Source organism: Chiloscyllium plagiosum, unplaced genomic scaffold (assembly GCF_037043375.1).
Source record: "Chiloscyllium plagiosum isolate Xiang-an unplaced genomic scaffold, Cpla_swu_hap1 HiC_scaffold_21, whole genome shotgun sequence".
Lineage (NCBI taxonomy): Eukaryota > Metazoa > Chordata > Chondrichthyes > Orectolobiformes > Hemiscylliidae > Chiloscyllium > Chiloscyllium plagiosum.
This window is the reverse complement of record NW_028270159.1, coordinates 11,270,849-11,297,838: the sequence shown is the minus strand read 5'-3', so window position 1 is coordinate 11,297,838 and position 26,990 is coordinate 11,270,849. Positions and strand designations below refer to the sequence as shown.

At 43.6% G+C, this 26,990-nt stretch overlaps 1 protein-coding gene across 2 annotated transcripts in view; it reads right to left on the bottom strand.

Moving 5' to 3' along the window:
* lhx3 (LIM homeobox 3) overlaps window positions 1-26,651 on the bottom strand; it is a 71,780-nt gene extending 45,129 nt beyond the window's left edge. The window contains exons 1-2 of one of the 2 annotated variants that reach the window (XM_043720490.2): window positions 26,424-26,651; window positions 12,849-13,020 (exon numbers count right to left, since the gene is read on the bottom strand). In XM_043720490.2, the coding sequence (XP_043576425.1) occupies window positions 12,849-13,020; window positions 26,424-26,529 (278 nt within the window). In that variant the 5' untranslated portion in view covers window positions 26,530-26,651. Of the gene's footprint in view, window positions 1-12,848; window positions 13,021-13,717; window positions 13,914-26,423 lie in introns of those variants that run through there. The other variant, XM_043720491.2, reaches the window with a different exon arrangement.
* Between the last annotated feature and the right edge of the window lie 339 nt (window positions 26,652-26,990).

Below are 26,990 nucleotides of genomic sequence, written 5' to 3'. Positions count from 1 at the left end.
CCCCTATACATTGGGGAGACAGGCCGCCTACTTGCGGAACGTTTCAGAGAACACCTCTGGGACACCTGCACCAACCAACCCAACCACCCCGTGGCTCAACACTTCAACTCCCCCTCCCAGGGGATGAATGCAGATTTCTCCAGCTTCCTCATTTTCCCTGCCCCCACCTTTTCTCATTCCTGAAGAAGGGCTTATGCCCGAAACGTCGATTCTCCTTCTCCTTGGATGCTGCCTGACCTGCTGCGCTTTTCCAGCAACACATTTTTAAGCTCTGATCTCCAGCATCTGCAATCCTCACTTTCTCCTATCTATCCAGTTACTTTGGCTACAAGAACAGATCAGGGGCTAGGAATCTTAGGGGAGGTGATAGTTGGTATTATTAGATTATCAGTCCAGAAGCCCATATAGTGTTGTGGGGACCCAAGGTCAAATCCCATCATGGCTGATGGTGGAATTTAAATTCTATAAAAGTCTAAGATTGATTGATAGACGAGGAGGAAAACCCACCTGATTCACTACTTCCCCTTTAGGGAAGGAAATTTGCCATCCTTACCTGGTCTGGCCTACATTTGATTGTCAACTGCCCTTTGGGCAATTAATTCTGACCTGGACAGCAATGTCCACAACCTGAAAATGATTTTTTAAATTTCCTGCTGCAAGTAACTTAGCTCCTAACTCCCCAAAGCCTGACCACGATCATAAAGTGATGACCTTTTCAAGGACAACTAGAGATAGATAACAAATGCTGGCCCAGCTAATGATATCCATGTCCCATAAATGAATTTTTTTTTAAAATTTATAATTTGTGAGTATTAGCTGATTAAATTGACCAACATTTTCCTGCAGCGAAAAAGTGATACACCTCATTGGCTTAGAATACTTTGGGAGACCCTGAAGTTTGTGAACAGTGCAATATAAACATTATCTTCTTTGTTGATGAGAGGATTGGGAAGTGATAAAATAAATAAGTAAAGCACCTAGATAGCTCAATAAATGCAGTCCCAGATTAATAAATAGTCACATTGCTGCACCAAATTGATAAATCGGTACAATACTGATAGGTTACTGAACACAGATAGACAAGTTGATGCTGTACCCAGAAACAAAGCAAAATACCACAGATGCTGGAAACCTGAAATAAACACAGAAAAAAAACTGAAAAAGAAATAAGGAAATCATAACATATCAGACAACATCTGTGAAGAAAAACAGAAGACGGAATCTTCTGCTGCACCCAGGCAGCAGGAAACGAGACAAGCTAGACAACTCCATTGTATGTGAGCCCAATAGTCAACTTCTCAAAGGCAGGATGACTCTAAGCAATATGTTCAGGAAAATTTGAAGGCAGATCAAACTTTTCAATGGCAAGCATCAAGAAAGTCTTCTGCACATATTTGCTTTTCATGTGTCCTCCATGAATGGCAATCTTGCCAGCATTAATTTCCCCTTCCCAATCATCCAGAAATGAGCTATATGTACCTGCAGATTCACAACTCACATTGGTGGCTTGCAGCAGTTAGGGTAGTTAATTTGCTGGAATTGGAGTGAGTAGCTTACCATAGAAGCACCCTAATAAGTGAGTCAACTAGATGAGAACCTTGTTCAGGTGTATTCCACTCTTTATAGCCATCCTCCAAAAACAGTAGCATTGATGCCTTATGCATGGTCTCCTTCCAGTGAGATTTCAACAAGGTTGGGAACTGGATGGACTGAAGAGCAGCTTCTGCTGACCAAGGAATAGTGGGAGGGAGTGAAGGAATTGGCACAACCAAGTGAACCTGGGGTGAGGTGGGACATAGGGAGGATACTAGTCCATGCAATGCATGGAAACATCAGAAATCCATAAGTCCAGAATGTCTGTGGGAAGATCAATGGACATAAAGGTGCAAAGGTTTTATTTTGTTTCGCTGCTTTTATATTCTGGTGGCTGCATTAAATTTTACATTTTCGCCTTAAATCTGCTGTTATTGATCCTTTGCAAGTCCCAGTCTGAGATGATGCACATTCCGGTCACACTACTCACATAACTTTTCACCATTAGTGACAGCAGGAATGCAACACTGTGTATCACTGTATCTTCCTGTGACCACCGGCAACGGGAAGGAACAGGACTGCAGGCCTTTTGCACAGACAAGCCCATTTGCATGCAATGTTGAAAGCCACATTCTAATCTTAATATAGCATGGATACACTCACATCCTCCAAGTGTGGGAAAGGACTTACAAAGGACTCTCATGCAAACATGAGAAAGGCATGCAATGATTTGGTTGTAGACATTGCCTAGACAGCAGCCTCAGGGTGGGGGATAATCAGATGAACATGAGCTAATGGCTTACATGATGCATTGTTTTGCCACATGGCTACAAATGATACCCAACATGCAAACCTATACCTGTCAGTATAACTATGGATGATGTGACACAATGTTTAGCATACCCATTGGCAAACATTTCAAACATTAACTAAAAATTAAAAGCAATGCCCTTAAGTGTACACAACCAGTTAAGTCACTGGCTGCATGACAATATTGAAACCTAAGTGGAATTAAAGGTATACTTACAAATGTATGCCTTATGTACAGTGAACTGTCAACCCTGCCATCTTTGTGCCTTATAATTTCTTCAGCTTTTTTTTTCTACAACTACACCTCGATGCAACGCCGAAATCCACAGTTGGGGTGGAGGCAGCCAGCCTTCCCAATTGCCTGTGATGATCTTGGAGGATGTCCTCTGGTGGACCAAGGCTGAGAGGACTCCAGCCAGTGCACTCACCTCAGTCTGACCTGCCCGAGCACACGTAGTCACTGGCAGAGAGGTGCTCAACAGGCAAGCTACCCTTGGAGAGTTTTGTGATGGATACCCTGGGGGTACTTTGTTGTTTTTCCTTCTCCCCTCTTAGTGCATGAAGGCAACTCCCTAATTCCTTATGGAGAGGGTCCATCAGGAAAAATGTTAAAGTATCTCATTCCCCTCTTGCCTAAGCATTACTGCTCTGTACTGTTGCAATGGTGTGCTGGTATGAATGTATGTGCAGCAGCCACCGAGTACTCTCTTAGACCCACCCGCCTCCCCCATGCCTGTTGCAACCTTCATTATGGAGAAAACCAAGTGTTTAGATGCCAGAGCCATGACATTACTGATAACATGGATAGACCTCTGCAGCATTTGCTCCTGTCTGTGCATGGCCTCAATTTCTCCAAATCTAACAGGTCTTTTACAACCAAATCAAGATGATTGGCATCTGCATGGGGCTCAGCAGAGGTCTGGTCTCTAGCTGTTCACCAAGTCAAAGACATTGACTGTCTCATCCTTCATCAGCTGACTGCATGTCAGTGATGTGCTCAACAGCCTGTGACCCTGAATGTGCGCCCATTGGGGTGAAGGTATCTGTGATGCTGGAGAGTGTCAGTGAATACCATGGCATTGCATCCTCTGAGGATTCTGACTTCTTTTCATCAGTGGTGAAGATCAAAGTGCAACTGGACTGGGAGCAAGGAGAACGTTATTGCTTCTGGGGACTTGCTGCCAGAACCTACAATGGAGGATGAAAATAGATGTGTTGGGTAGGCTAGATCTATCCCAGGTTGCTGAGAGAGGTGAAAGAGGAAATAGCTGGGGCCCTGACAGATATCTTTGTGGCATCCTTAAATACAGGTGAGGTGCTGGAGGACTGGAGGGTTGCTCATGTTGTCCCCCTGTGCAAGAAGGGTAGTAGGGATATTCTGGGTAACTGGATTAGTGGTGCTGGAAGAGCACAGCAGTTCAGGCAGCATCTGAGGAGCAGTAAAATCGACGTTTCGGGCAAAAGCCCTTCATCAGGAATAAAGCTTTATTCCTGATGAAGGGCTTTTGCCTGAAACGTCGATTTTACTGCTCCTCGGATGCTGCCTGAACTGCTGTGCTTTTCCAGCACCACTAATCCAGAATCTGGTTTCCAGCATCTGCAGTCATTGTTTTTACCTATTCTGGGTAACTGCAGACCAGTGAGCCTGACGTCAGTGGTAGGAAAGTTGCTGGAGAAGGTACTGAGGCAGAGGATCTATTTATATTTAGAAAAGAATGGGCTTATCAGTGATAGGCAACGTGGTTTTGTGTGGGGGCGATCGTGTCTTACCAACTTAATAGGGTTCTTTGAGGAAGTGACCAAGTTGATAGATGAAGGAAGGACTGTTGATGTCATATACATGGACTTTGATGGCGTTTGATAAGGTTCCCCATGGTAGACTAATGGAGAAAGTGAAGTCATATGGTGTGCAGGATGTTCAGATAAAGAACTGGTTGAGCAACAGGAGACAGAGAGTAGTAGTTGAAGGGAGTTTCTCGAAAAGGAGAAAGGTGATTTGTGGTGTTCCACAGGGGTTAGTGCTGGGGCCACTGTTGTTTGTAATATACATAAATGATCTGGAAGAGAGCACTGTTGGTATGATCAGCAAGTTTGCAGATGACACGAAGATTGGTGGAGTATCAGAAAGCATAAGGGACTGTCAGAGAATACAGGAGGATATAGATAGACTGGAGAGTTGGGTGGAAAAGTGGAAGATGGTTTTCAATCCAGACAAATGTAAGGTAATGCATTTTGGCAAGACTAATTCTAGAGCGAATTGTACATGAATGGAAGAGCCTTGGGAAAAGTTGATGGGCAGAGAGATCTGGGAGTGCAGGTCCATTGTACCCTGAAGGTTGCTGCACAGATGGATAGAGTAGTCAAGAAAGCATATAGTATGCTTGCCTTTATTGGACAGGGTATTGAGTATAAGAGCTGGCAAGTCATGTTAAAATTGTACAAGACATTGGTTCGGCCGCATTTAGAATACTGTGTACAGTTCTGGTTGCCACATTACCAAAAGGATGTGGACGCTTTGGAGAGGGTGCAGAGAAGGTTTATGAGGACGTTGCCTGGTATGGAAGGTGCTAGCTATAGAGAGAGGTTGAGTAGGTTAGGTTTATTTTCATTAGAAAAAAGAAGATTGAGGGAGGACCTGATTGAGGTTTACAAAATCATGAAGGGTATAGAGAGGGTGGATAGAGACAAGCTTTATCCCAGGGTGAAGGATTCAATAACGAGAGGTCACACTTTCAAGGTGAGAGGTAGAAAGTTTAAGGGGGATACATACGGCAAGTACTTCACACAGAGGGTGGTGGGCACTTGGAACAGGTTACCAGCAGAGGTGGTAGAGGCAGGCACGGTAGATTCATTTAGGATGCATCTGGACAAATGCATGAGTAGGTGGGGAGCAGAGGAATACAGATGCTTAGGAATTGACGGACAGGTTTAGACAGTACATTTGGATTGGCTCAGGCTTGGAGGGCTGAAGGGCCTGTTCCTGGTCTGTAAATTTTCTTTGTTCTTTGTTCTTTGTTGTGCACAATCCCTTTTCTCAACAAAGAAAGCCAACTTGTCAAAGCAGAATGGAGGCACCTTCAGTGGATGGCTGTCAGTCTACAGTCTCTCTGTTCATGTAGGTTCAGTCCCTTTCCTTAACTTAAAAATGTGTTGCTGGAAAAGCGCAGCAGGTCAGGCAGCATCAAAGGAACAGGAGAATCGACGTTTCGGGCATAAGCCCTTCTTCAGGGATCAGTCCCTTTCCTGTCAAACAACTTCCATGACCACCTCCTTAGAGTGGAGGGGCAAGGATTCTTATCTTGGAACAACTCATGTTATTTTCTGCTGTAAGTGTTCTTTTCCTGCAGGTAGAGAGAAGCATGATTGATTATCTTCCCAACTGGTACAAAATCATTTTATAAGTGTGCATCAGTATGACTGCTCCAGAGCGCACACCACCTTTCCCCCTCCACTTCCCCCATACACATTTAAAACCCACACTGCCCTCAATGGGAACAACTTCAGGTAATGGAAGGCTGCCATATATTCAAACCACCTATTCCATCTGCTGATGAGGTGTGCAACACAAACTCCTGTCTGGTAGGCCTCTGCACCTCCACAAAGACTGCTTGATGCTCATAAGACTGTCACTTTGCAGTGACTATACAGAGTCACTAGGTAGCCTTGTGGAGCACAATGGATCATCCAGCTTCTTCCAGCACTGGAATGGGTCCCAATGGCCAGCAAGGGCCTCCTGCTACCATCCTTGGGGAAACAGGACTCCTGCCTTTCCTGAACAGCCCAGGAAAAAACCTGCAGTCTCAGATTGCTGGTCAGCAGAGCCCTTTTGTGACATCCTGAGCAGCAAAACCAAGAAGGAGGATGAGGACCAGAAGATGTAGCCGCAGGCACAGAGGGATGCCCCCAGGTTGCAGGGAATTAATTGTTGTCTTGGCATTCTTTTAATCCAAACCATAAACCCTGTGAAGTAATGGCAGGGGGGCAGTGACTTCCTGACGACCACATGCAATATTCTTTATACTTTATCTGCTTGCATATCTAATGAGCTGCCAAGGACATCACAAGAGAAAAGACAATGTGCCTATAAACAAAAGTGACTTTCACGTCTGGCCTTTGCTATCGAACATCTTCATGGTGGAAAATTCTGCCCAGAGTTAATGTTTCAGGTTGAAGTGACCTTTAATCAGAACTATTCCCAGACAGACTCATACAATATCAGATTGATCAACACATCTTTAACACAAATTGATAAATAGCCAAAGTACCGATAAATAGATACAGTACCCTGGTTATTGTTTATTTGTTCAGAGGATGTGAATATTGCTGGCTCGGCTGACCTTAGAAACATGAAAGGTTTGCTCGGCCGGTTTTGAGGGCAGTTAAGAGTTCGAGCACATTGCTGTGGGTCTGGAGTCACGTGCTGCAGAACAGGCAAGGACCCACAGATTTTATAACAATGGACTATGTTCACACGGTCACCAATCACCAATCTTTTTTTTAATTCCAGATTTTTATTTAATTTAAATTTCATCATTGGCCTGGTGTTTCCCCTGGGCCTTTCGAGCACAAATCCAGTGATGTTAGTCCCACCGCATTCCCAGAAAAATAAACAGATAACAGTACTGGGAAGGATCGACATGGGGCATTAATTAGTAGGTGGGAACCACATTGTTACTTTGTGCAAAACAACCACATTGTGTCTTTTAAGTGTAATTATGTTTTCTACATTTTAAAGTATAGTTTTCAATACTATAAACAATGTTATTATTTGATGTGGAGTATATTTATTTTAAAGGTATAGCTTTTAAAATATATTACAAACAACGTTGATATTTGATGGGAGCATATTTTCTATGTGTTTAAAACACAGCTTTTAATATTATAAACAACGTTGCCGTTTGATGTAAAACACCGGGTTTCGTCCCTGTATAATGATTTAACCAAAACTGCTCTCTCAATATTTCTGAGTGGAGAACCTTCTTTTGTGAATGGGGAATAAAATCAGTTTAGAATTGCTGCGTTTGGTGTCTGTATTTTATAAATATTCCATATCACGGCCCGCCTTGCTGGACTGTACGAATTGTAAACAAATCTTTGCATTGCTTTATCCAGTGTAAATTAAACCATACCTGATGAGGACGGCTTGGAATAATTAATCAAAACGCATGGTCAATTCTAATCTTGGTGGTGACAATTTGCTAAAGGCAAGGGGTCAGCAAGTTCCTGTAGGTCCTGGCAAAAAGCCCCAAGTGCGAGATGGAACATTATAAAATGTGGATGATAAAACTAACTCCAAAATACCAAGGCACTCAACGAAAGGCAGGGCTATTCGAGCGAAGCACACACCAGAGATGTGGAAGAACTCCTGTAAAAGCGGTTTCTCTCACCGTCGACGTGTTGACGCTAACTTGACCTGAACCGCTACATCTATCCCCTCACTACGGTTGGCAGCACTTCGTGCTTCGATTCGGGAAGGACTCATTCTCCAAAAACCAGGGCAGAATGAAAACCAAATTGCGATTGGATGCTCCAGCTGTCGGATCGATTGCCGTGTGATTCGAAGACATTTAAACTATCGGACTTTTCACTGTTTGGAGGGTCAGTGCTGAGGGAGTGCCGCACTGTCTGAGGGTCCCAGCGTTTTGTTGTTAAAGTGGCTTATCGGGGTAGTTCCAACTTTACCAGCGGAATTATGTAAAAGGACAGAAGCAATAAAATTGATGGAAAGACTGTTGTGCAGTCCGCACGCTAGAGTGTGACATCTAAGGCGTAAATAGAAACTCAGATAGGTCCGGCAGCTTCTGTGAATAGTAACTTCTGTGATTAATTACTGGACCCGAAACGTTAACTCTGCCTTTTCTTTCCACAGATGCTGTCTGACCTGCTGAGTTTCTCCAGCAATTTCTCTTTTTGTTTCAGATTTCCAGCACCCGCAGTTCTTTGCTTTTATGTGACACCTTACAGTTTGCCAGAGTATTAAATAAACAGACCTCAAAATACGACTACGTTTAACTAGAAAAGTGGTTTTCTGTGTAAAAAAAAGTGAGCCGTATTTCTGCACTGTTTCGCGTGCTAAATACCTCACCCGAAATGTTACTACGCACCATCAGCAAAATTATAAATGGCAATACTTCCACGGATAACATGGCGGTAAGTTTTAAATTAAAACTGGAAGTTTACCATTATAGTGAAATGCAGGGGTTGCAAAACAAGTTTACTCCCGCAATTCTTGTGCTAGCATGTAATCTCGGTTGTTCGGATCGAATGTCGGGTAAGGAACTCTCCAAAATTATTTTCTTGGTCAGGCTTAATGACCTCCAACTTCACAACCTTACCCCCTCCCTCCGCCCCACCATCACAAAGAACACGTCCATTTTATTTATACTATATCACCAATATGTTTAGGCGGGGTAACATTTATTGATCGATGTTTCCTGCTGAGCTGTTTCCATTGACAACTGAGTTTAGCGGGGGGGGGGGGGGGGGGGGAGAAAAGTGTCTTAGAAAACTCATTCTTTCTACCCGCCCGGAATTTAATTTATCACGGCATCTAAAAGTAGGCTATTTGTTGTCGATGCATATTGTAATTGCAAGCTGTGATCCAATCATTGAACCTATCATTTTCCAATGACTTTATATCTAATATACATTATATCACTATATCTTGATGAATTTTAACATTCGACATCTTTAAATAAGAATTAAACTCGCTAGAGGCGAACAGTGGACAAGTGGACGTCACTGTGTGTTAAAGGTTAATATCATTATTATAATTAAATAACGGTTATGATAAGAAAGTTCTAAAAGTCACTGGAATTGAAACGTTAACTCTCTTTTCCTTGCCCGATGCTGCCAGACTCACTGAGTTCCTATAGCACTGTCTGGTATTTCTTTTTTTCTTTAATTTCAGATTTTCGGGCATGTCTAAGATTATTCCCTTGATTGAAATAAAGGTCGCTTCAAGATATTAGTTGCTTCCTAAGCGGGAATGAAACAGACTGAAAGCTGGTTAGAGATGCTGATGGAACTGAATTTCTCAGCCGGGATTAACCCCGAGAGGATTGGATTTTGGGCTGTTTCCGATTCTCTGGTTCGCCTGAACTCCAACCTTCAACCACAGCACTGGAATTAATCTAGGCTGGTCAACTCACACTTCCTGAATGGAATTTACTACCAGCGTATGAAAAGTAAAATATCTAACGGTTGTGACAATATATTTTTAAATGAGTTGAAATGGATTCGTTCTTTAAATCGACGTATCTTGTTATTTTTCTGTTGTTTTGTTTAAATGCAAAAGAAACCACTTCTAAACTTATGTTTAAGAAAATGCTACACAGGAAAATCATATAAAACTACAGCCACTCAAATAGTTTTTTTTAGTTTAAGTAAATTTACACTGTGGGTTACTAAATTATGTAGATCATGTTCATTGTTACTTCAACAAAACATTTTAATTATCTATGCAGAATTATAAAACAGTAAACCTGTTCTAATCCTATGCCGGTTCGCTAATCGGTGAATGTCTCTTAAAACTAAACCCAAGGCCTCCACTTCTATCTCCTACCAACGCCGCTTGTCAAAGCCCTGACCCAGTTCGACGGCTGGGGGATTTGGAAAAAACTAATCCTCGCCTTTCAATCTTTGCTTCCAGCAAGAAGATAGAAACGAGATATTAATCTTCTGGGATCAGAAAATAAAACTAAGGAATTGTGAGGGGGGGGGGGGGGTTCAGGGACGAATTTAAAGACAAATAAGAAGCTTAGTGTCTTGGCTGGATGTGTAAGTGCTGAGGATACAGACCGTGTCTTTGTGTCTCTCACCGATACGCACATGGATGGGAAACGAAGCCTCACTTCGAAATCCTAAATTCAGCAGGAGATTTGCTGCAGACCAAGGTTATTGCTAACGATGTTACACAGATACATATCTTTGAGAGATGGAGCGCACGAATTAGGAAGCAGAATATAATGGCAAACATTTATAAATAACGTAAAAGTGAAATTAAATTCTGCAGCGTTTATCTAAATATAAAGAAAGGTTAAACTATACGGTCTTGCCATATTTACAGAGGTGTAGCTATATCGGTAATTACCGCATATTTTCAATATGAGAACCACTATTGTTTTAACTCAAAATCTTTTTTGAAAAAAAAATCATATTTTAACAATATCCCGGTCAGTTTGGGGGATTTCATATTTCTCCCTCAGTCGGGATTCATTATTCTAAGTGGGGAACTGATCTGGATGGAATTAATAATTTTAAATCGGACAGTTTCAATATTCTAACACATGTAATTTTTAAAAAGATCTATCCCACCCTTCTTGACTCTCCCTCATTTTTCTGAATTCTATTTTGTGAATATGTTTAACTGGTTGGAAAAAAAGGCAGTGTTCCGATTTTTTTCTCCCTATCGTCCTGATTTTTTTTAATAGAAAGACAAAATTCATTTATATAGAGCCCCCGGGATGTCCCAAAGTATTTTACATGCACCTTTCAATTGCATTCACGTGACAGCAGCAATTGCAATTTGCATGAAAAAGTCCGGCAAATAGCATTATGACAGTCATGTACTTTAAGGGGGAGAAAGTGAGGATTACAGATGCTGGAGGTCAGAGTCAATAGCATGGTGCTGGAAAACCACAGCGGGTCGGGCAGCATTCGAGGAGCAGGCAAATCGACGTTTCGGGCATAAGCCCTTCATTAGATATGAGGTTTGTGGGCCAAGGGGTCTGAGAGATGACTTTAAGGTGATGTTCGAAGGTGATAAAACAGCGAGGAGACAGGCTGGGGGTGGGCGGGGGGGATCTCCTGGCAATGGAATCATTGATTTTTTTTTAACATTGGTCTGAGAGGGCTTGGGGATACTGCGACCCTGTGGCCTCCTCTCTGTAAGGATTCAGCGTTTGAACCTTTTGACTCAGAGGCCATTGAACTGCGGCTCATTAAAATCGCTAACCTTACCAGATACATGTGGAAAGCGATGCATTAATGTATATATATACAGACACAAACACTTAGACACAAACACTTAGACACAGATACAAACACGTTCAGATATACACAGGTACAAACACAAACACTTAAACACATAGACACACACACATTCAGATATACACAGGTACAAACACACACACAAACACTTAAACACAAATACACACACACACATACCGGTTTGGTAATCGGTTTCAGGGTCAGGACTAATGCAACCGCCATGAAGTGACAAGCACTCGGTCGGTTGAAGAGTCACTGGACCCGAAACGTTAACCCTGCTCTCTGTCTCTATAGATGCTGCCAAACCTGCTGAGTTTCTCCAGCAATTCCTGCTTTCTTTTCAGATTTCTATCGTCAGCAGCTCTTTATTTTAGTTTCTTCGGTGATTTTGGTCATTATTATTCTATTTAAATAGGCTTTTCCTTTTCCCACACACATTCTGTATTTCTGAAGTCCAATATTTCTGTAGATTGGAGACAGTATCTATTCGAGGACCTTTTTTTCTCCAAAAATATCAATTAACTTAAAGAAGTCTGAAATTAACGGACCAAAGCAACAGACCGAGGATCTAAGCAGAGGATGCTGGAAATATTGTATTCTACTGAAAAATCCTTATCCTGGAAACATTGACTCTGCTTCGCATTCCTCAAAGCTTGGCAAACCTGCAGAGCATTTCCAGCATTTCCTTTCTCATTTAGGAATGCCCTGCATTTTAAGTCTGAAACGGCGTCTTTGAATTTTTTGATCATTGTCTGGAAAATCTAATTTCGATTGTTGTATATGAGTAGGTTTGGGAAGCTGCTATTCTTTCCTGTTGGCGTCAGCCTGAGATAGAGACGCTTTTACCGTTTCCTATTCATGTTCGACGTTTGTGTGTTTGCATCCTTGTATGTACTTGCGTCTGTGTGTGTGTGTGTGTGTGTGTGCGTGTGTTTGTGTGTGTCCATGTGTGTGTTTGTACCGGATCATATCTGAATGTGTTTGTGTCTGTGTGACTAAGTATTTGTGTGTGTGTTTGTGTCTGTGAGTAAATGCGCTTGTGTTGTTTGTATCCGTGTCTGAGTGTGTTCGTATCTGTATGTGCATCCGTGTCTTAGTATGTTTGTCTCTATATGTGTGTGTGTGTATTTGTATCTATATGTCTGAGTGTGTTTGTATCCGTGTGCCTGAAAGTGTTAGTTTGTGTGCGCCTGTATCCGTGTGTATCTGCATAGGTTGTATCTGTATGTGTGAGTATCTTTGAGTGACTGTGTTTGTGAGCATGTGTTTATGTGTGAGTGAACGCATGTAAATCTGCTTGCTCCTGCATATGCCCGAGTGTGCATGTGTCTGTAAGTCTGGGTGCTTGTGAGTGAATGTGCGTGTTATATACATATGAACGAAAGTGCGTGAATATGTGTGTTTGTATCTGTGTACGTGAGTGATTGGGAGAGGATGAGTGAGTGAATGTGTGCGAACATGTTTGTGTGTGAGAGTGTGTGCGTGTGACATGTTGCAAGATAAATCGTACTTACTTGAAGAAATCCTCCTTGCAGTAAACGCTATCCCCTCGGCTGTAGCATTTCTCCGTCAGTTGCTTTTGACAGTCGCCGCATTTTAAGCACTTGCTGTGCCAGTGACGGTCCAGGACCTTCAGGATAAACCTGTCCACGATGTGTTGATTGCAGCCGGCGCACAGCGGGATATCTGCACACACAACACGCTCTGTTTAATGCAGATAAATCACACCGCGAACCTTGTACAACATTCACATTTAAAGCAAATGCCTTCAGAAAACTATGAATTCTGCAAACGACAATGATACTTCGGCACTAATAACGACGAAATTCCGGACTCCTGACCGACACTGTAAACGAGGCAACGAATTATACAAAGTGCAAACGAAATAGACATATAATTTCTGAGTAACGTGTATCACTCGGTTAAATTCAATGAATATTAAAATGCAGAGTTGCAGAGTTGAAACATGTGAGCTCGATCAATCGCAGACCCTTATTACAAACACTGGGTCGTGTGGCTTCAGATTGAGGAGATTGTGGTAATTCATTTTGATTAAGAAACGGAACTTGCCGACCAAAGTTAGGTTCCAGAGTTGACATCCCATATCCACACTGGCAAAGATGCCACAAAGACCCGTCTCAGTCACACAGACTTCAGCCACAGAAACATCCAAGTGCGGCTCTAAACAAAATGCTGTTATTTTAAAATATTCACTGATTTGCGGATTGCAGATGAATCTGCTGGACTGCAAAAAGGAGATGGAGGTTGGAAGCATGCGGAGAACTGAGCTTCCAACATATAAATGCAAATCTGGTGGCGGTCTCATTTAGATCTGACCCCTCCCTGGTCTAACAGAGATACGGAAATCAAAGCAAAACCTTACGTTGCATTTTGATCTTCAAGACCTTTGAAGGAATCGGGCGCAATCCAATGATCCGTTCTGAAGAAGGGTTACTGGATTCGAAATATTAACTTTGTTTTCTCTGCACATTTGCTCCCAGACCTACCGAGTTTCTCCAGCACTTTCTGCTTATGTTCCAAACAGGAGCAGCTTGGCTCTCAACGGGACTGGAGATGGTTGGGGATGTTGTGACGGTGGGGTGGGAGGGGTAGATTGGAGACAGAGGCTGATGGGATTGGTGGGAGGGGGCTAAGTTAAAGGAGGGAAGGGAGGAATAACAGCAACCCCGTGTGTACACCAGCCCAGCTCTCCACCCAAGTGAAGTTTAGGTCCAGGTGCAGTCCTCACACCAACCTACTCCATGAAGGGAGATTCTGAGAGGAATCAATTGAAGGAGAATCTGCGCTCATTGGATATATCCAAAAAACCCCAACCCCGGGCAGGTGGGTCAGGGATCACTGGAGTGTGACAGCCTCTGGGAGCTGCCAGTTCAGCAAAGGGGAAATACCAGCGAGGTAGGCCGCACCTTCCCCAACGTAATGTTGACTCCACCTCACTTCCAGCACCTTGACTACCGGGGCCCTGTCAAAAGTGAAAGCGAGAACTATGGCCAGTTCGGGTTCTGTGTTGGTGAATCTTCCCCAGCTTCAGGTCCATATCCATCGTACAATTTCCACAGGGACATGCAAAATAGCTATATATTCAACACTTTAATCATAATAATATATAATGGTCTATAAAATATATAATTAGGAATACATAATATAATAAATGATAAAGGAATTAAAGTGTTTAATGTGCATAATATATAAATACAATATATAATTATATATTTATATATTAAGCGTTTTAATTCTTTCCCATTTCAACAACAGCTTGGTTCCCTGTCTCCTACTTTCAGATTACATCTATATTTATCGGCAATATCCGAATATTTATCATTTTTTCTATTTAGTTTTGGAACGACGTACCTTCGAGATTTTAGAAGTCAAATGACAATGCACGACAGTATCTGGCTTCCCGTCGTTCTGATGGGTATAAAGATTTGACCTGCTATTATTTTCCTGCTTTTATTTGTTTTTGGGAGAGAGCAGGGTTTATTTAAACGACACTACGGAAGGTTTTGCGTACGATTGGAGTCGTAGATCAGTGGTACTGAGGGAAGGCCTGGTGAGGTTCAGTAAAAGTAAATGGGATTTCCAGAGCGTATCTGTAAGCAACACTTAAAGTCGTTTCATCACAGCAGGCAAGGTCCATACAGTTTCAATCCAATCCCTATGCAGTTACGACACAGCTCCCACTACAACTGCATCGGCGTGCAAAGAACTGAGAACTGAGCTGTTGACCGTGATAGGAATTAGACGGTGTTTAAAATCTACAACGCAACTCACAATCTGGGAGCACGGCATTAAGAAATATAGCAGGGTCGGCTGTGCATCGGGGCTATTTTCCTAAACCTTGGAATATCTTAAACCCCGGCTATATTGTTTTTGGAAAAGTTAGAAGCTGTCAATGTACAGATGTGTGGGCGCGTGCTTTTGTTGCAAAATTAATCTCCCTGGTATCGTTAATCCCCTGTGAACAAGACAAAAACATTTACGAAAAAAATAAACGCTTTATAAAGAGCGTTACGTAAAATTATTTAAACAATTGATCTTTCTAATCAGTACATCGATGTTTGGAAGAAGAACAGACGAGGGAGAGAACCATCTGAGATAATAAATAAAGAACTGAAGACGCTGCAGACCTGAAACTAACAAAATAAAACAACAGAAACCGCTGGAGAAACTCGGCTGGGTTGGCAGCACCTGTGGGGAGGTTAAAAGAGATAACGTTTCGGGTCTAGTTAACCCTTCTTCAGAACTGAGGCAAAGTCACTCGATTCGAAACATTAATTCTGCTTTCTTTCTCCACAGATGCTGCCAGCCCTGCTGAGCTTTTCCAACAATTTCTGTTTTAGTTTCTGATTTACAGCATCCGGAGTAATTTCGTTTTGTTTTTTAGAGAAAAAAAAAACCCCTACGGTCTTAGTTGTCATTGCAATAAAACGAGCGTTCGTCGACTTCTGTCTAGTTTGCGGATTTGAGACCATCGGTCGGTGTGAAAGAGGCGGGGGGCAGTTGAAATGAACTTTCAGAAAATAAAGCTTTTACCGCAGGAACAAATGGCCTCTGGCCCATCGTAACGGTGTTGCACATCAAGAATCTAACTACTCTAATTTAGTTTCTGCCATCAAAGGCCCGTAGACCTGCAAATATTTTCCCAATCAGCCTGTTCAGAAATGTTATGAAACAACTTTGGAGCAGGTGGGACTTGAATCCAGGTTTCCTGGCTCAGAGACAGGGACACTACGACTACGCTATGGTAGCCCGGTAGCCTTGCATGTGTTCAAGTGTTCAACTAAATACAGAAACATTATGAAGGCTCCTCTCTCTACACTTGTTTTTAGAAGGTGTGCTGCAGGGGGAAAACATATTCCCTCAAATCCCCTCCAAACATCCTGCTCCTTATGTTAAAACTGTGTCCAGAGTTATTGACCATTCTGCTAAGGAGTCAGAACTTGGTCCAACTCAGTCGGACCTTTCCCCTCCAACTCGATTTTAAGGAAATAAATGTGTGAAAGCCAGATCATTGCCTCGTTAAGATCTGGCCCCTCTCCAGCCTAACTGAAAAAAAATGAAATCAAATCACAACCGTACGTTGCACGGTGACCATTAGAGCGAATCGGGCGGGATCCAATGAATGGTGACTTCCGGTATGAACAGTTGGGTAGGCAGCCCACCTAATTATATTGGGGGAGGGATGTGCGTGTTTTTTTTAAGTAGTGGTGGGATATTGGGAGCTGGTGGACTCAGAGAAAAGGGAGGGAAAACAGCAAAGCTAACATCACATCTAGACCTAGCCAAGAAAATGGTCCTTAAAGCATCCTTCCTAGAGGTACTCCCCTCGGCACATTATCCTGTAAAGGGAGATTCTTGCAGTTCGCGGCTTCAGGGGGAGTCTGAGCTCATTTAATAGCAAAAAAATAAAAAAAACACATTGGGTCAAGGGTCACAAGAACAGCCATCCGGAAACGGAAGGCCACTTTTGCGCACTAACGTTAACTCCACTTTATTTCTGAGCACCTCGCCCATTGACAAACTGTTCTCTTGCGGAAAGTATTCGTCTTCACGTCCCAAATGCATTATCTCACCAACAGCCCCCACCCTATGCACACACACCTACTGCTTTACTTCATTCCGCGGACATGGTTTCGCCAGACGCCCTAGAGACCCTAAGAATGTAGTGCTGGCTGCTGGATACAAATGAGTGATACGTCCGGCCACTTCGGCGGGTAGTTACCCAAATTGGTGTAGGACTGTAGTCACCAATAGGCCAGACCCGGGAAAGACAGTGGGTTTCCCTCCCTGACGAAGAGTCATCTGAGCTGGAAGCATTAGCTTGTTCTATCTCTCCCTAATGGATCCTGCCAGACCCGCTGTCATCTCCAGCATTTGTTGTTTTCAGTACAGATTCCAGCATCTGCAATAATTTGCTCCCAGCGTTCCCTATCTCCACAGTTTTAATGAAGTACTTGATTTCTAGACCATTTCCATCCTCACTTTCACCGTCAAATTTCACCAAGAAACACCCATTAACTCGATTGAAATTTGCAAACATCTAAAGTGGGATTTGGATTCCTATTATTAACCGAACTCCAGCATCAATGCTACAGAAATCAGCTCATGAAGAGAAGGGCTGGGGGTGTCTTATGGTGCAGGCAGTAGTGTCTCTATTTCTAAAGATAGATACTGCGGGTTCGGGTAACCAATTCAGGGTTTAATCATCCAGTAGCTCACTCTGGTCGCCTCGGCAAACATGGGACCAATCCCTAAGTAATGCAGCAGGAACCTGTCTTCCAGCGACATCCCATAACCGTCACCAGGATAGCGAAGATCACAGTCGGAGATCCAGAACACGCGCCCGCTTATGTGGGTCTGCTTACTCGATAAATCTAAATCCTCTGTTTGAAATGGGGTCGTACAAGAGTCATGTTGAAACTGTCCAGTCGGGAACTGCAGTCAGATCAACCGCGCACTAATCCCTCAAATTACTGCTGGAACTTTGAAGCGACAGAGTTTTGCTTTAAACAGTGAAATGTAGATCTTTTCTACACAGTGAAACAGAACACAAAAGGAGTACGCGCAATAATTTCCATGATTAAATATAGCAGTAGGTTGTCGGTGGTTTGGTATTCTCACGTTGTAACTTCCTCCAGTGAAAGTGGTCAGTCCACTGTTAAACTGGCCCTCAGATTATTATGCAAATTCTTATTTTTCATCTTGGTCGTTCTGTTATTACTTTACACTGCAATTATCTCTAGAGTTCTATACGAAATGTATCTATATAGAGAATGAAAGTGCTACTTATGAATCAGGTAATATTTAGTGCTCAATACTTCCTTGCTTACCTGGGACAGACGTCGGCCAGAATGTGAGACGCAAATTCCCGTTTTTGTTATGCTTCCTGCACGCTCCTGGATTAATCCTGGATTAGAACTGGTTTCGGTTCAAACTGCAAACTCCCTGTGAACTGATTCGCCAAATCACACTTCTTCACGGCACGGAAAGAAAGCGGCGCTTTTGTATGAAGTTTGCGTCCTTTGCTAATGCATAGCGATGGACAAGCAGGTTACACGGACTGTGAATGGACTGTAGCGGCAAACTGACATTAAATGTATACCGGTGTGAGCATTTTGCATTTCTTTTCATTAGCTAGTTCCTTTTATATATTAGCGTATTGCGGACATACTCGCAGTCAAGAGAATTTGTGAAACTCCTTAATAGTCCCTCTTCGCATTAACTTACCCTGTCACCATGTGCATCTCGTTACTTTAACATAGCATTTTTTTAAAAAAACACAGCTACCTTTGAATATTAATCCATCCGTGGTCTCTCCCGCTGAAGACTGCAATCACAATGTGGGAATGAAAATGTTTCTAAAAATTACAACCCCATTATTAAATGCGGTGGGGAGAAGGAAGGTTGGGGGAGATGAGATATATATCCGGTTAGTGACATTCGCATGTCCCTAATCCGCTGCCAATTTTAACAAGAACGCGATGTGATACTGAAATAAGAAGCAAGGCCTCCTGATGGATAACTCTATACACGCGGGATCTCACATTCCCCAAATAATTTAAATTGAAAAAAAAAATAGGTTGTTGCATTGAGTTAATCGGTTGGCGCAATTATAAGCAAAGGCTTTATTTCCGGATAGCAGCCGTTTAAAATAACCCACAAACTCACAACCCACTCACTGCGGTGGTATTCCTAACGCAAATCGGACCATCAGACCAGGCGGCAATAGAACGGAATCTCTTCCGCGAATTTAAAGACTTGAATATAGTTAGCCGGCTGTTGGGAGAGGTTTATGGTTAATTCCGTGCCTGATGTAATTAAAGTGTGCACATTTTTCAAATGGAAATGCTATCTAATTAGTTAATTGACTGGTTATAAGAGTTGACCTGCATTGGTTGATACGCATCTGTTTACAGTGAAATCCTCTTTAGCTAAATTTTTGTTAGTGACTGGCCTTCGATATCAGACTCTTATATAACACTGCCTCCAAACCTCCGAGCGGAAAACAAACCAGTAAGAGTCTGGAAGAGGCATGTTGGTCAGTTCAGATCATCACAACACCCCTTGTTATGAATGAGTCGGACTCAGTATCTTTGCACAGATCATCATTCTGGGTCAGCAAGTGATGTGGCGCCTCCGAGTTTGACTTCTCTCCCGGCTTCAGCCCACGAGCAGCACACATCTCTGCCCCAAAGTCGAAGTCAACTCCTGTTGCTTTTGGAAAGCACTCCCCCCCCCCCCCCCCCCCCACCCCCTCAATGTTTATCCGGGTCAACTTTTCTAAAATGATGGTTTGGGATGCCTAATCTGTTTGCAGAGATCGCCCATTGGCAGGGCCGATGTGTTACTGGCTGGGCAGACCAAGCGGAGCTGCTACATTGCGTGCACGGCACACACACGCGCAAACATACTAAAATAGTCACACACACGAACACAGACGATCTCACACACACAGAAAAAAAAACACACTGGAGTAGTCACACACGATCCCACATAAACACACAGAAACAGTCACCTACACAGACAGACAACAACTAATACACAGACGGTCACACACTCGGTCAGTAACTCCAGCGACTGAAAGGTACAATCAAAAGCAAAGATCTGATCCGGCTCCTCTATACTGGAGTCTGCCCAAGAGTGGAAAGTTGCGGTGAGGTGAGAGAACAGGAACAAATTGCAGCATCTGTGCCCAGGCGAGAAATAAGCCGGTACTTTTCCCATCTACAGTTTTAAGGTTTTTGTCCGCATTGCACATTATAAGGTGACTGGCAAAGTCTTGAACGTCTCTTCAATTTTTTTTTGTGCCATTAAATGGTTTAATTTGTGCTCGACACGTTTAATTTTTTTTACATAAAATGTACTTTAACTTGATTTTGTTCTGAAGTGGAACTTGAATCAAATTTGCCCCTTAGGATTAAAAAAAAGGTTGAAAACTGCCTATAAAGAAGCGGGCGCCGAGGTTCTGTACGGTGCTTGCTGTTGCTTGAGCAACGGCGGAACCTGTCAAGGCGGCTCGGGAAGGAGCAAGTGAAATTTAGCAATTTTGTTGGGCAAAATCCGCCGACAGATAATTGGACAGACTGTCAATTCTCGCCCACTTGCTCCTAGACTATCTCTTGAAGATGGTTATATGAAAATAAATTACACTTTAATTTATTTATGATTTATGGTATTTAATAATTATAATCATGAAACAAACACACCAGGGGTTCGTGGGCATATTTATTAATTACATATTTATACAATTGTAATTGCACTAGTAGTGAATATACGAATGTAGGTTTTTGTTTGCATTTTTAATTGCATCATTTGAATATGCTTTCGGAGCATTGAATTACACTCACGTTATTCTATACGAGAAATCTCCCTTCTCTCTGTTTTATTCCATTTGAAGGCAGAACCGAAAAACAATTCCAGGAAACTACCGACGCGGTTTGGTAATATCGGTCTGGTGTTTCCCTGTCAGTGATTTTGTTTAATTTCAACTTTCTAATATATATACTGTTCAAAGTTTGTTCAATATTTTTACTGTACAATCCTTGAGGGCTGTGTCGGCGTCCCTTCCCTGTTTTGTTTTGACTTGGGCTACAATGCGACAAAATTCAACAGTCAACCTTGAACTGGGGTTTTAAAATGCTTCTGCATCCCGGAAAAAAAAACTTGGATTTGCACAACTGTCACTCGAAATACAGGAAGAAATTACAGCCGATGCTGAAATCTTGTACTGAAAACAACAAATGCTGGAGATCACAGCGGGCCAGGCAGCATCCATGGAGAGAGAGCAAGATATCGTCTCCTGTCCAGATGACTCTGCATCAGAGCTGGTGAAGGGTGCCACTATCCCCACGCGCTTTCCAAACTATAGCATAAATACTGTCCCCTCCGCACTTCAGCTCTGATACAGTCATTTAGATTCGAAATCTTAGCTTGCTCTCTCTCCAAGGATGTTGTCACTCAATAATATCAGCGAGCGTTGGAGAAGGGTTGTGGAACTGAGTGAGGGAAACCTCTGAAATGGTTCCCCCAGACATTTATCCGTTAGATATTGGGATACACGTCCTGCACCGGGGTAAATGGTCATATGGTATACACATGTCATATACCAGAGGGACATCGTCATAAGTATAGATATATAGATCGGGATACGTGGTCATAAAGTATATGTCATACACCAGGGAAGCATGGTCTCATAGTATACACATGTTAATACACCAGGGTTACATGGACATATAGTGTACATATGTGATGTACCAATATACCAAGGATATATTGACCTATGTATAACATGATAACATACCAAGGATACATTGACATATGGCAGGCACGTGTAATGCACCAGGGACGTATGGACATATTCACTATTTCTATAACGTCCATGTTATTGGCCGCTTGAGCACTAGGAGACACGTGTTTCAATTGGTTTGATGTAGTTTGCAATAAAGTGTTTGCAAATTCTGCTTGTTAAAATCAACGGTGTCCAGCGCATCAGAGACAACATCTATTCAGCTAAGTGTATGAGTAAATTATCTCTGCTAAATATATCGATCAAATATCAAATTAAAGGTTCATTTAAGAAAAAATGGATAACAATTAACATGTGAGGATTATGTAACGAAGCCACGTAGAAGACATCAGTCCCCAGGATATTATACGCAGAAGAGATTCTGTCTCTTGTTAATGCTGAATACTCACCCGATGCACCTTTTCCCGTCTCAGGTTATCCTTCAGAGAATATTCTCGACGTTTTCTGAGCAAAAATGCACCAGTTGAAAACACTGGGCTCGGTCCACAGCCTTTGCCCGCGCAACACAAGCGGTCGCTGTCGGTCGCCGCCGGGTCACTCGATTGGGAGACGGAGCTGTGAGCTCAGGCACCTCTCGCTTTATGAAATGTTGAAGCCCAGAAAGGGGCTGAATGTTACTAAATAGAACACGCTATCCTAAAACGCCTCATCTACTCGTTACAGAGGTAAATAATGCTATATTTCTCAGGAATAAGGTGGGGGGGGTGGGAGGGGGAATGATCTGCCTGACCCACCGCCTCCCGTTTGTTTTTGGAACATTCTGCGCTCAATGAAATGTTAAGTAACACCCTGATAAATTTTATTGACGGTGATGTTTAAAACGGAGCGGTGCCTGGGGAAATCAGGCAGTAGTGCTACTGATGTACCTCCTGATGAATTCAAAATCAATGTTCCATTTGTTTGTATTCCGGGAGCTTATCAAACACCTTTTTGTCAAGCGAGGGGCGCTTCAGTCATATCTCTCCCTTAACTTTTTTTTAAAGATATGAGTTTTTTTTTGTTTCTTTAAGTTCCCCTGGAAGGGCTCACGAAAACAGGGGTTGGTGGGCTGGGGCCCAGAAACTGGAGAGCAAACCAGGCGTAGTGGCGATGTGATCGCTGAGAATAGTGGGGGCAGAGGGAGGGAGGGGGAGAACAGTCTGATCCACCATCTTCTCTTTCAGAGAGAGGGGTGGTAGTGGGGGACGGGGTGTGTGGCTAATTTGTTTGTTAAAGTTGGCCAGCAGCTGTAAATTCAACAGCAAATCCTTCCATGGGTTGGACGGCAATGAGTATTCTAAGACCTTTATGGGCGAGGTGACTAAGCGCACAAGCAAGGCACGTGGAGCATCCGGGTGCAAGTTCAAGTCCAGTGAGCGTTAGAGTCTGACTTTGACCCATCAGTTAGAAGGTAAGAAGGTTCGGATCTCTGAAGTCACCACCATTTTCCAGCTAGACTGTATACACGTTTCTGAATTCTCATTGCGATTTTAACCTCATTTCGCAGGTTTCCTTTTCCAAACGACTTCTTGTTTCATCCCTGATCGCAAGGGCTGGAAGTGACCATGACTCAACGCGAGAAGATAAACCTTGTTTTCTTTTAGTTATAAGTTCAATAGGCGCTGCATCTGTTGACATTCGGTCACGGGATGAGGGCATCACTGGCTGGGCCCAGCATTTCTTGCCCATCCCTAATTGCCCAGAGAGCCTTTAAAAGCCAACCACGTTGCTGTGGGTCTGGAGTCACATGTAGACCAAACCGGGTAACCATGACAGACGAGCAAACCAAATGATGGTGAATCCACACCCCACATCCTGAACCCGAGGCGCTGGGTGACCAGGCTATCATAGGCGCTGCTATGTCACCCCTCCCGTGGTTAGCTAATGTATCACTGAGCTGGCTGGTTAAGGCTGGAGAACAACCTCAATGAAATGCAATGATCAGTGGTTAGCACTGCTGCCTCACAGCGCCAGGCACCCAGGTTAGATACCACCCTCGGGCCACTGTCTGTGTGGAGTTTGCACATTTTCCCCGGGTAGGAGTGGGTTTCCTCCCACAGTCCGAAGATGGGCAGGTTAGGGTGGACTGGCCATGCTTAATTGCCCACGGTGTCCAGGGATGTGCAGGCTTAGGTGGGTTAGCCACGAGAAATGCAGGGTTACAGGGATATGGTAGAGAGGTTGGGTCTGGGTTGGATGCTTTTTTTTCGGGGGGGGGGGTAGGTGGAGGCTTGATGGGCCGAATGGCCTCTTCCCGCAGTATAGGGATACTTTGATTCTCCGATCGAAGGGTGGGGGCATGCCCTACAGTGCAGATTATACACACAACACGCTGTCACCAACTACCCCAAGGGACATCTGGCTTTACCTCGAGGGTTTGTTTGGGCCGCTAACCTGAACTAGCCTCCTACTGTGAGATCAGGGACGGGATAGTCCAAACAAAACAAAAAGGAATCTCATTCCCAAAGGATTGCCGGAGGAGATGCTGTGTTGTAGGAAGTGTGTGCCATGGTGGGGATACATTTACCGCACCCCCTTTACCCCTCCAACCCCTGCGGCCCCTACAAACATTTGCCTTTTCTGGCGGTGCTGTCAACAACCTCTGTCTAAATCACAGAGGAGCTCGTTAATAGACCGTGGGGTGAACTGAAAGCAGCAGATTTTGGAGACGTGTCCCATTAGAGATGGCTGGGGCTTTTTAATCTTGACCTTCCCCTTTGTACTGATCCCAAACCGTCTCAAGCACCAACTAATTAACCTCGAGAAATGGACCCAGACACCGGCTTGCACAGTCTTGCTGTGCCCATGGTCGGGCATGAGTCCATTTCACTAACATTACTCGCTGCGCTTCCTTGTAGCCATTTGCCCCGCCAACCTCACCTCACGACCTTCATTTACCAAACCTCTCCACACCTCCCCCCACCCCCCACAACTCGCTGCAACCACAAGCACACTCACTCTCTCACACGCACACACACATATTCACCGCCCTCCCCCCACACACATATACAGCCACATACATTCATCCACACATACATCCACATACATTCACCCACACCCACACATACATCCACACATTCACCCACACATTCACCAGCCCCACGTACACATTCACCCACATATACACATATACACCCACACACACATTCACCCACATATTCACCAGCTCCACATACATATTCACCCACATATACACCCCGACACACACACATTCACCCACATATTCATCAGCCCCACAGATATATTCACCCATATATACACATATACACCTACACACACATTCATCCACACACACCCACACATTCGCCCACACCCACATACTCACACATATACAGACCCCCACACACACACAAACACAACCACACACACATATTCATCCACCCGCACACCAACACATTCACCCACACCCACGCACACTCACAACCACACATACCCACACATTACTACACAGGCAAACCCATACACACCCACACATATACAAAAACACACGTGGGTGTGTAAAGATGGATGTAGAGGTGTATGAAGGGGAGTGGAAGGAGGCAGCAGGGATCTCTATGAATTCTCAATGCACTCTCCCATCCCCAAAAGATGAAGAACTTGACAGGGGCAGTTCGATCAAGGGCAGGAATCGAAACGTGGTTCCTTGGGCAGACTAGAGCCTGAGTTGAGGAAACTCTCCAGCCCTTTATGCACCCTCCCTCCCCCCTCGTCCTCTCCTCCCTGCCCCCCCACCCGACCCCCACCTCCTGGTTAAAGCTTGCTTTGGGGAGACTAGGGAAAGCGAGCAAAGGCAAAGACAGCCGATTGGGATCTTGCTGTGTGGGGGGTTACAGAAGACCAGTCCTGGATGCTGACTATGAATGATGTGCCTGTACGGACGGACTCAACCCAGACACGCGCTGTACATCTGTTGATACAATTTCCTATAACAATGCGCTTCATTACATATTCATAACGTGTGCTGCTTACCCAAGGAACGGGGGCGGGGGGAGCGGGGCGGGTGAAGTTACAATACATCTTGTTTTCTTCCCTAAAAAAAATTAACAAACATCATCTTGCCTTTATATTGGCAAGTGACTAAAATGACACACAACCGTGCGACCATGCAAGTACTATTGTGAAATTTCTGAACGTATTAAATGTCCTGAAAAGTACACAACCTCATTCCACATTCATAGTGAAAGGGATAGCAGAAGGCTTTAATATTGAGTGTCAGATTACAACGGCGTTGGGATGTTGTCTACGAAAGGCTGCGAGACTGTTTGAAACGCATGTAAAATGTGTCCTCATCCCCCGCCCCCCTCTCGAATTAAAGTTAGAATTAGGTTTATTGTCAAGTATAGGGATACATGAGTACAGAGAAAAGTGCACAAAGTCGCCATTTCCGGCGCCATCTTAGGTACAAAGATACCTAGGTACAAAATATTATGTACAAATTGGAAAAAAAATAAAGAAATAGAGGGAAAGGTGCAACATTTCAGTCCTGAAGTTCTAAAGCAGGCAATCCATACTCCATGTACTGACTGACATATTCGGGATTTTAGTGTTGGACAGTTAGATCTAACTGTGTCTCTGATCTGTCAATTTGAGAAAAGGATGCGTTGCGGGGGTGGGGGAGGGGGTGAAATTGAGGGAAAGTGTTTGCTGAAAGAGACGTCAAATGGTGATGATTGAGAAACTCGTTTCTTCTTTTTTTCCTTAAAAAAAAGACAGTTCCAACAACATTTTCCAGGCAGTGCCATCTGAATGCACTGGATTAATTAAGCAGCGAAACCCATTTTACCTGCACCGCCGTTGAACCGTGGGTGCTCTGTCGATTTCGGGCAGCTTGTAGGTCCAGGATGTTCCAGCAGCATTGCGCTTCGTACTACAGCAGAAATTTTCTTCATAAATAACAATTTGCAAAAATAAAAGAACCTAAAATAACCACAAGCAAAACAAAAATGAAAGGAAACTGGGTATGGGGTATATAAATCCCTTTTGCAAGACAAGGAGAGATAGCCGCGGGCCAGGGAGTCGAAGCTACTGGTGTTTGTGAGAGATCGAGTGGGGAATTCCTGGAATTAATACTGTCAGCTGATCTGGCCGTCGACTGTAGCCAATGCTGCTGCACATTGTGTTGCCTTGGGACTCAGAGGAAAGCTGGATAGACGCGTCGCCGGGGTGGGGGGGGGGGGGTGTACATTTGTGTCCCCAAGTACAACTTGATCCACTTGTCAGTGCTTTGTTTTAAACAATAGAGAACTTCAGACAGCACACCCGACCTCCCTCTCAAATTATCTCCGAATTAGTCAAACATGATTCCCTTCCATTGATAAAGAAGCGCCACTTTGTGCATTTATGTGAATCC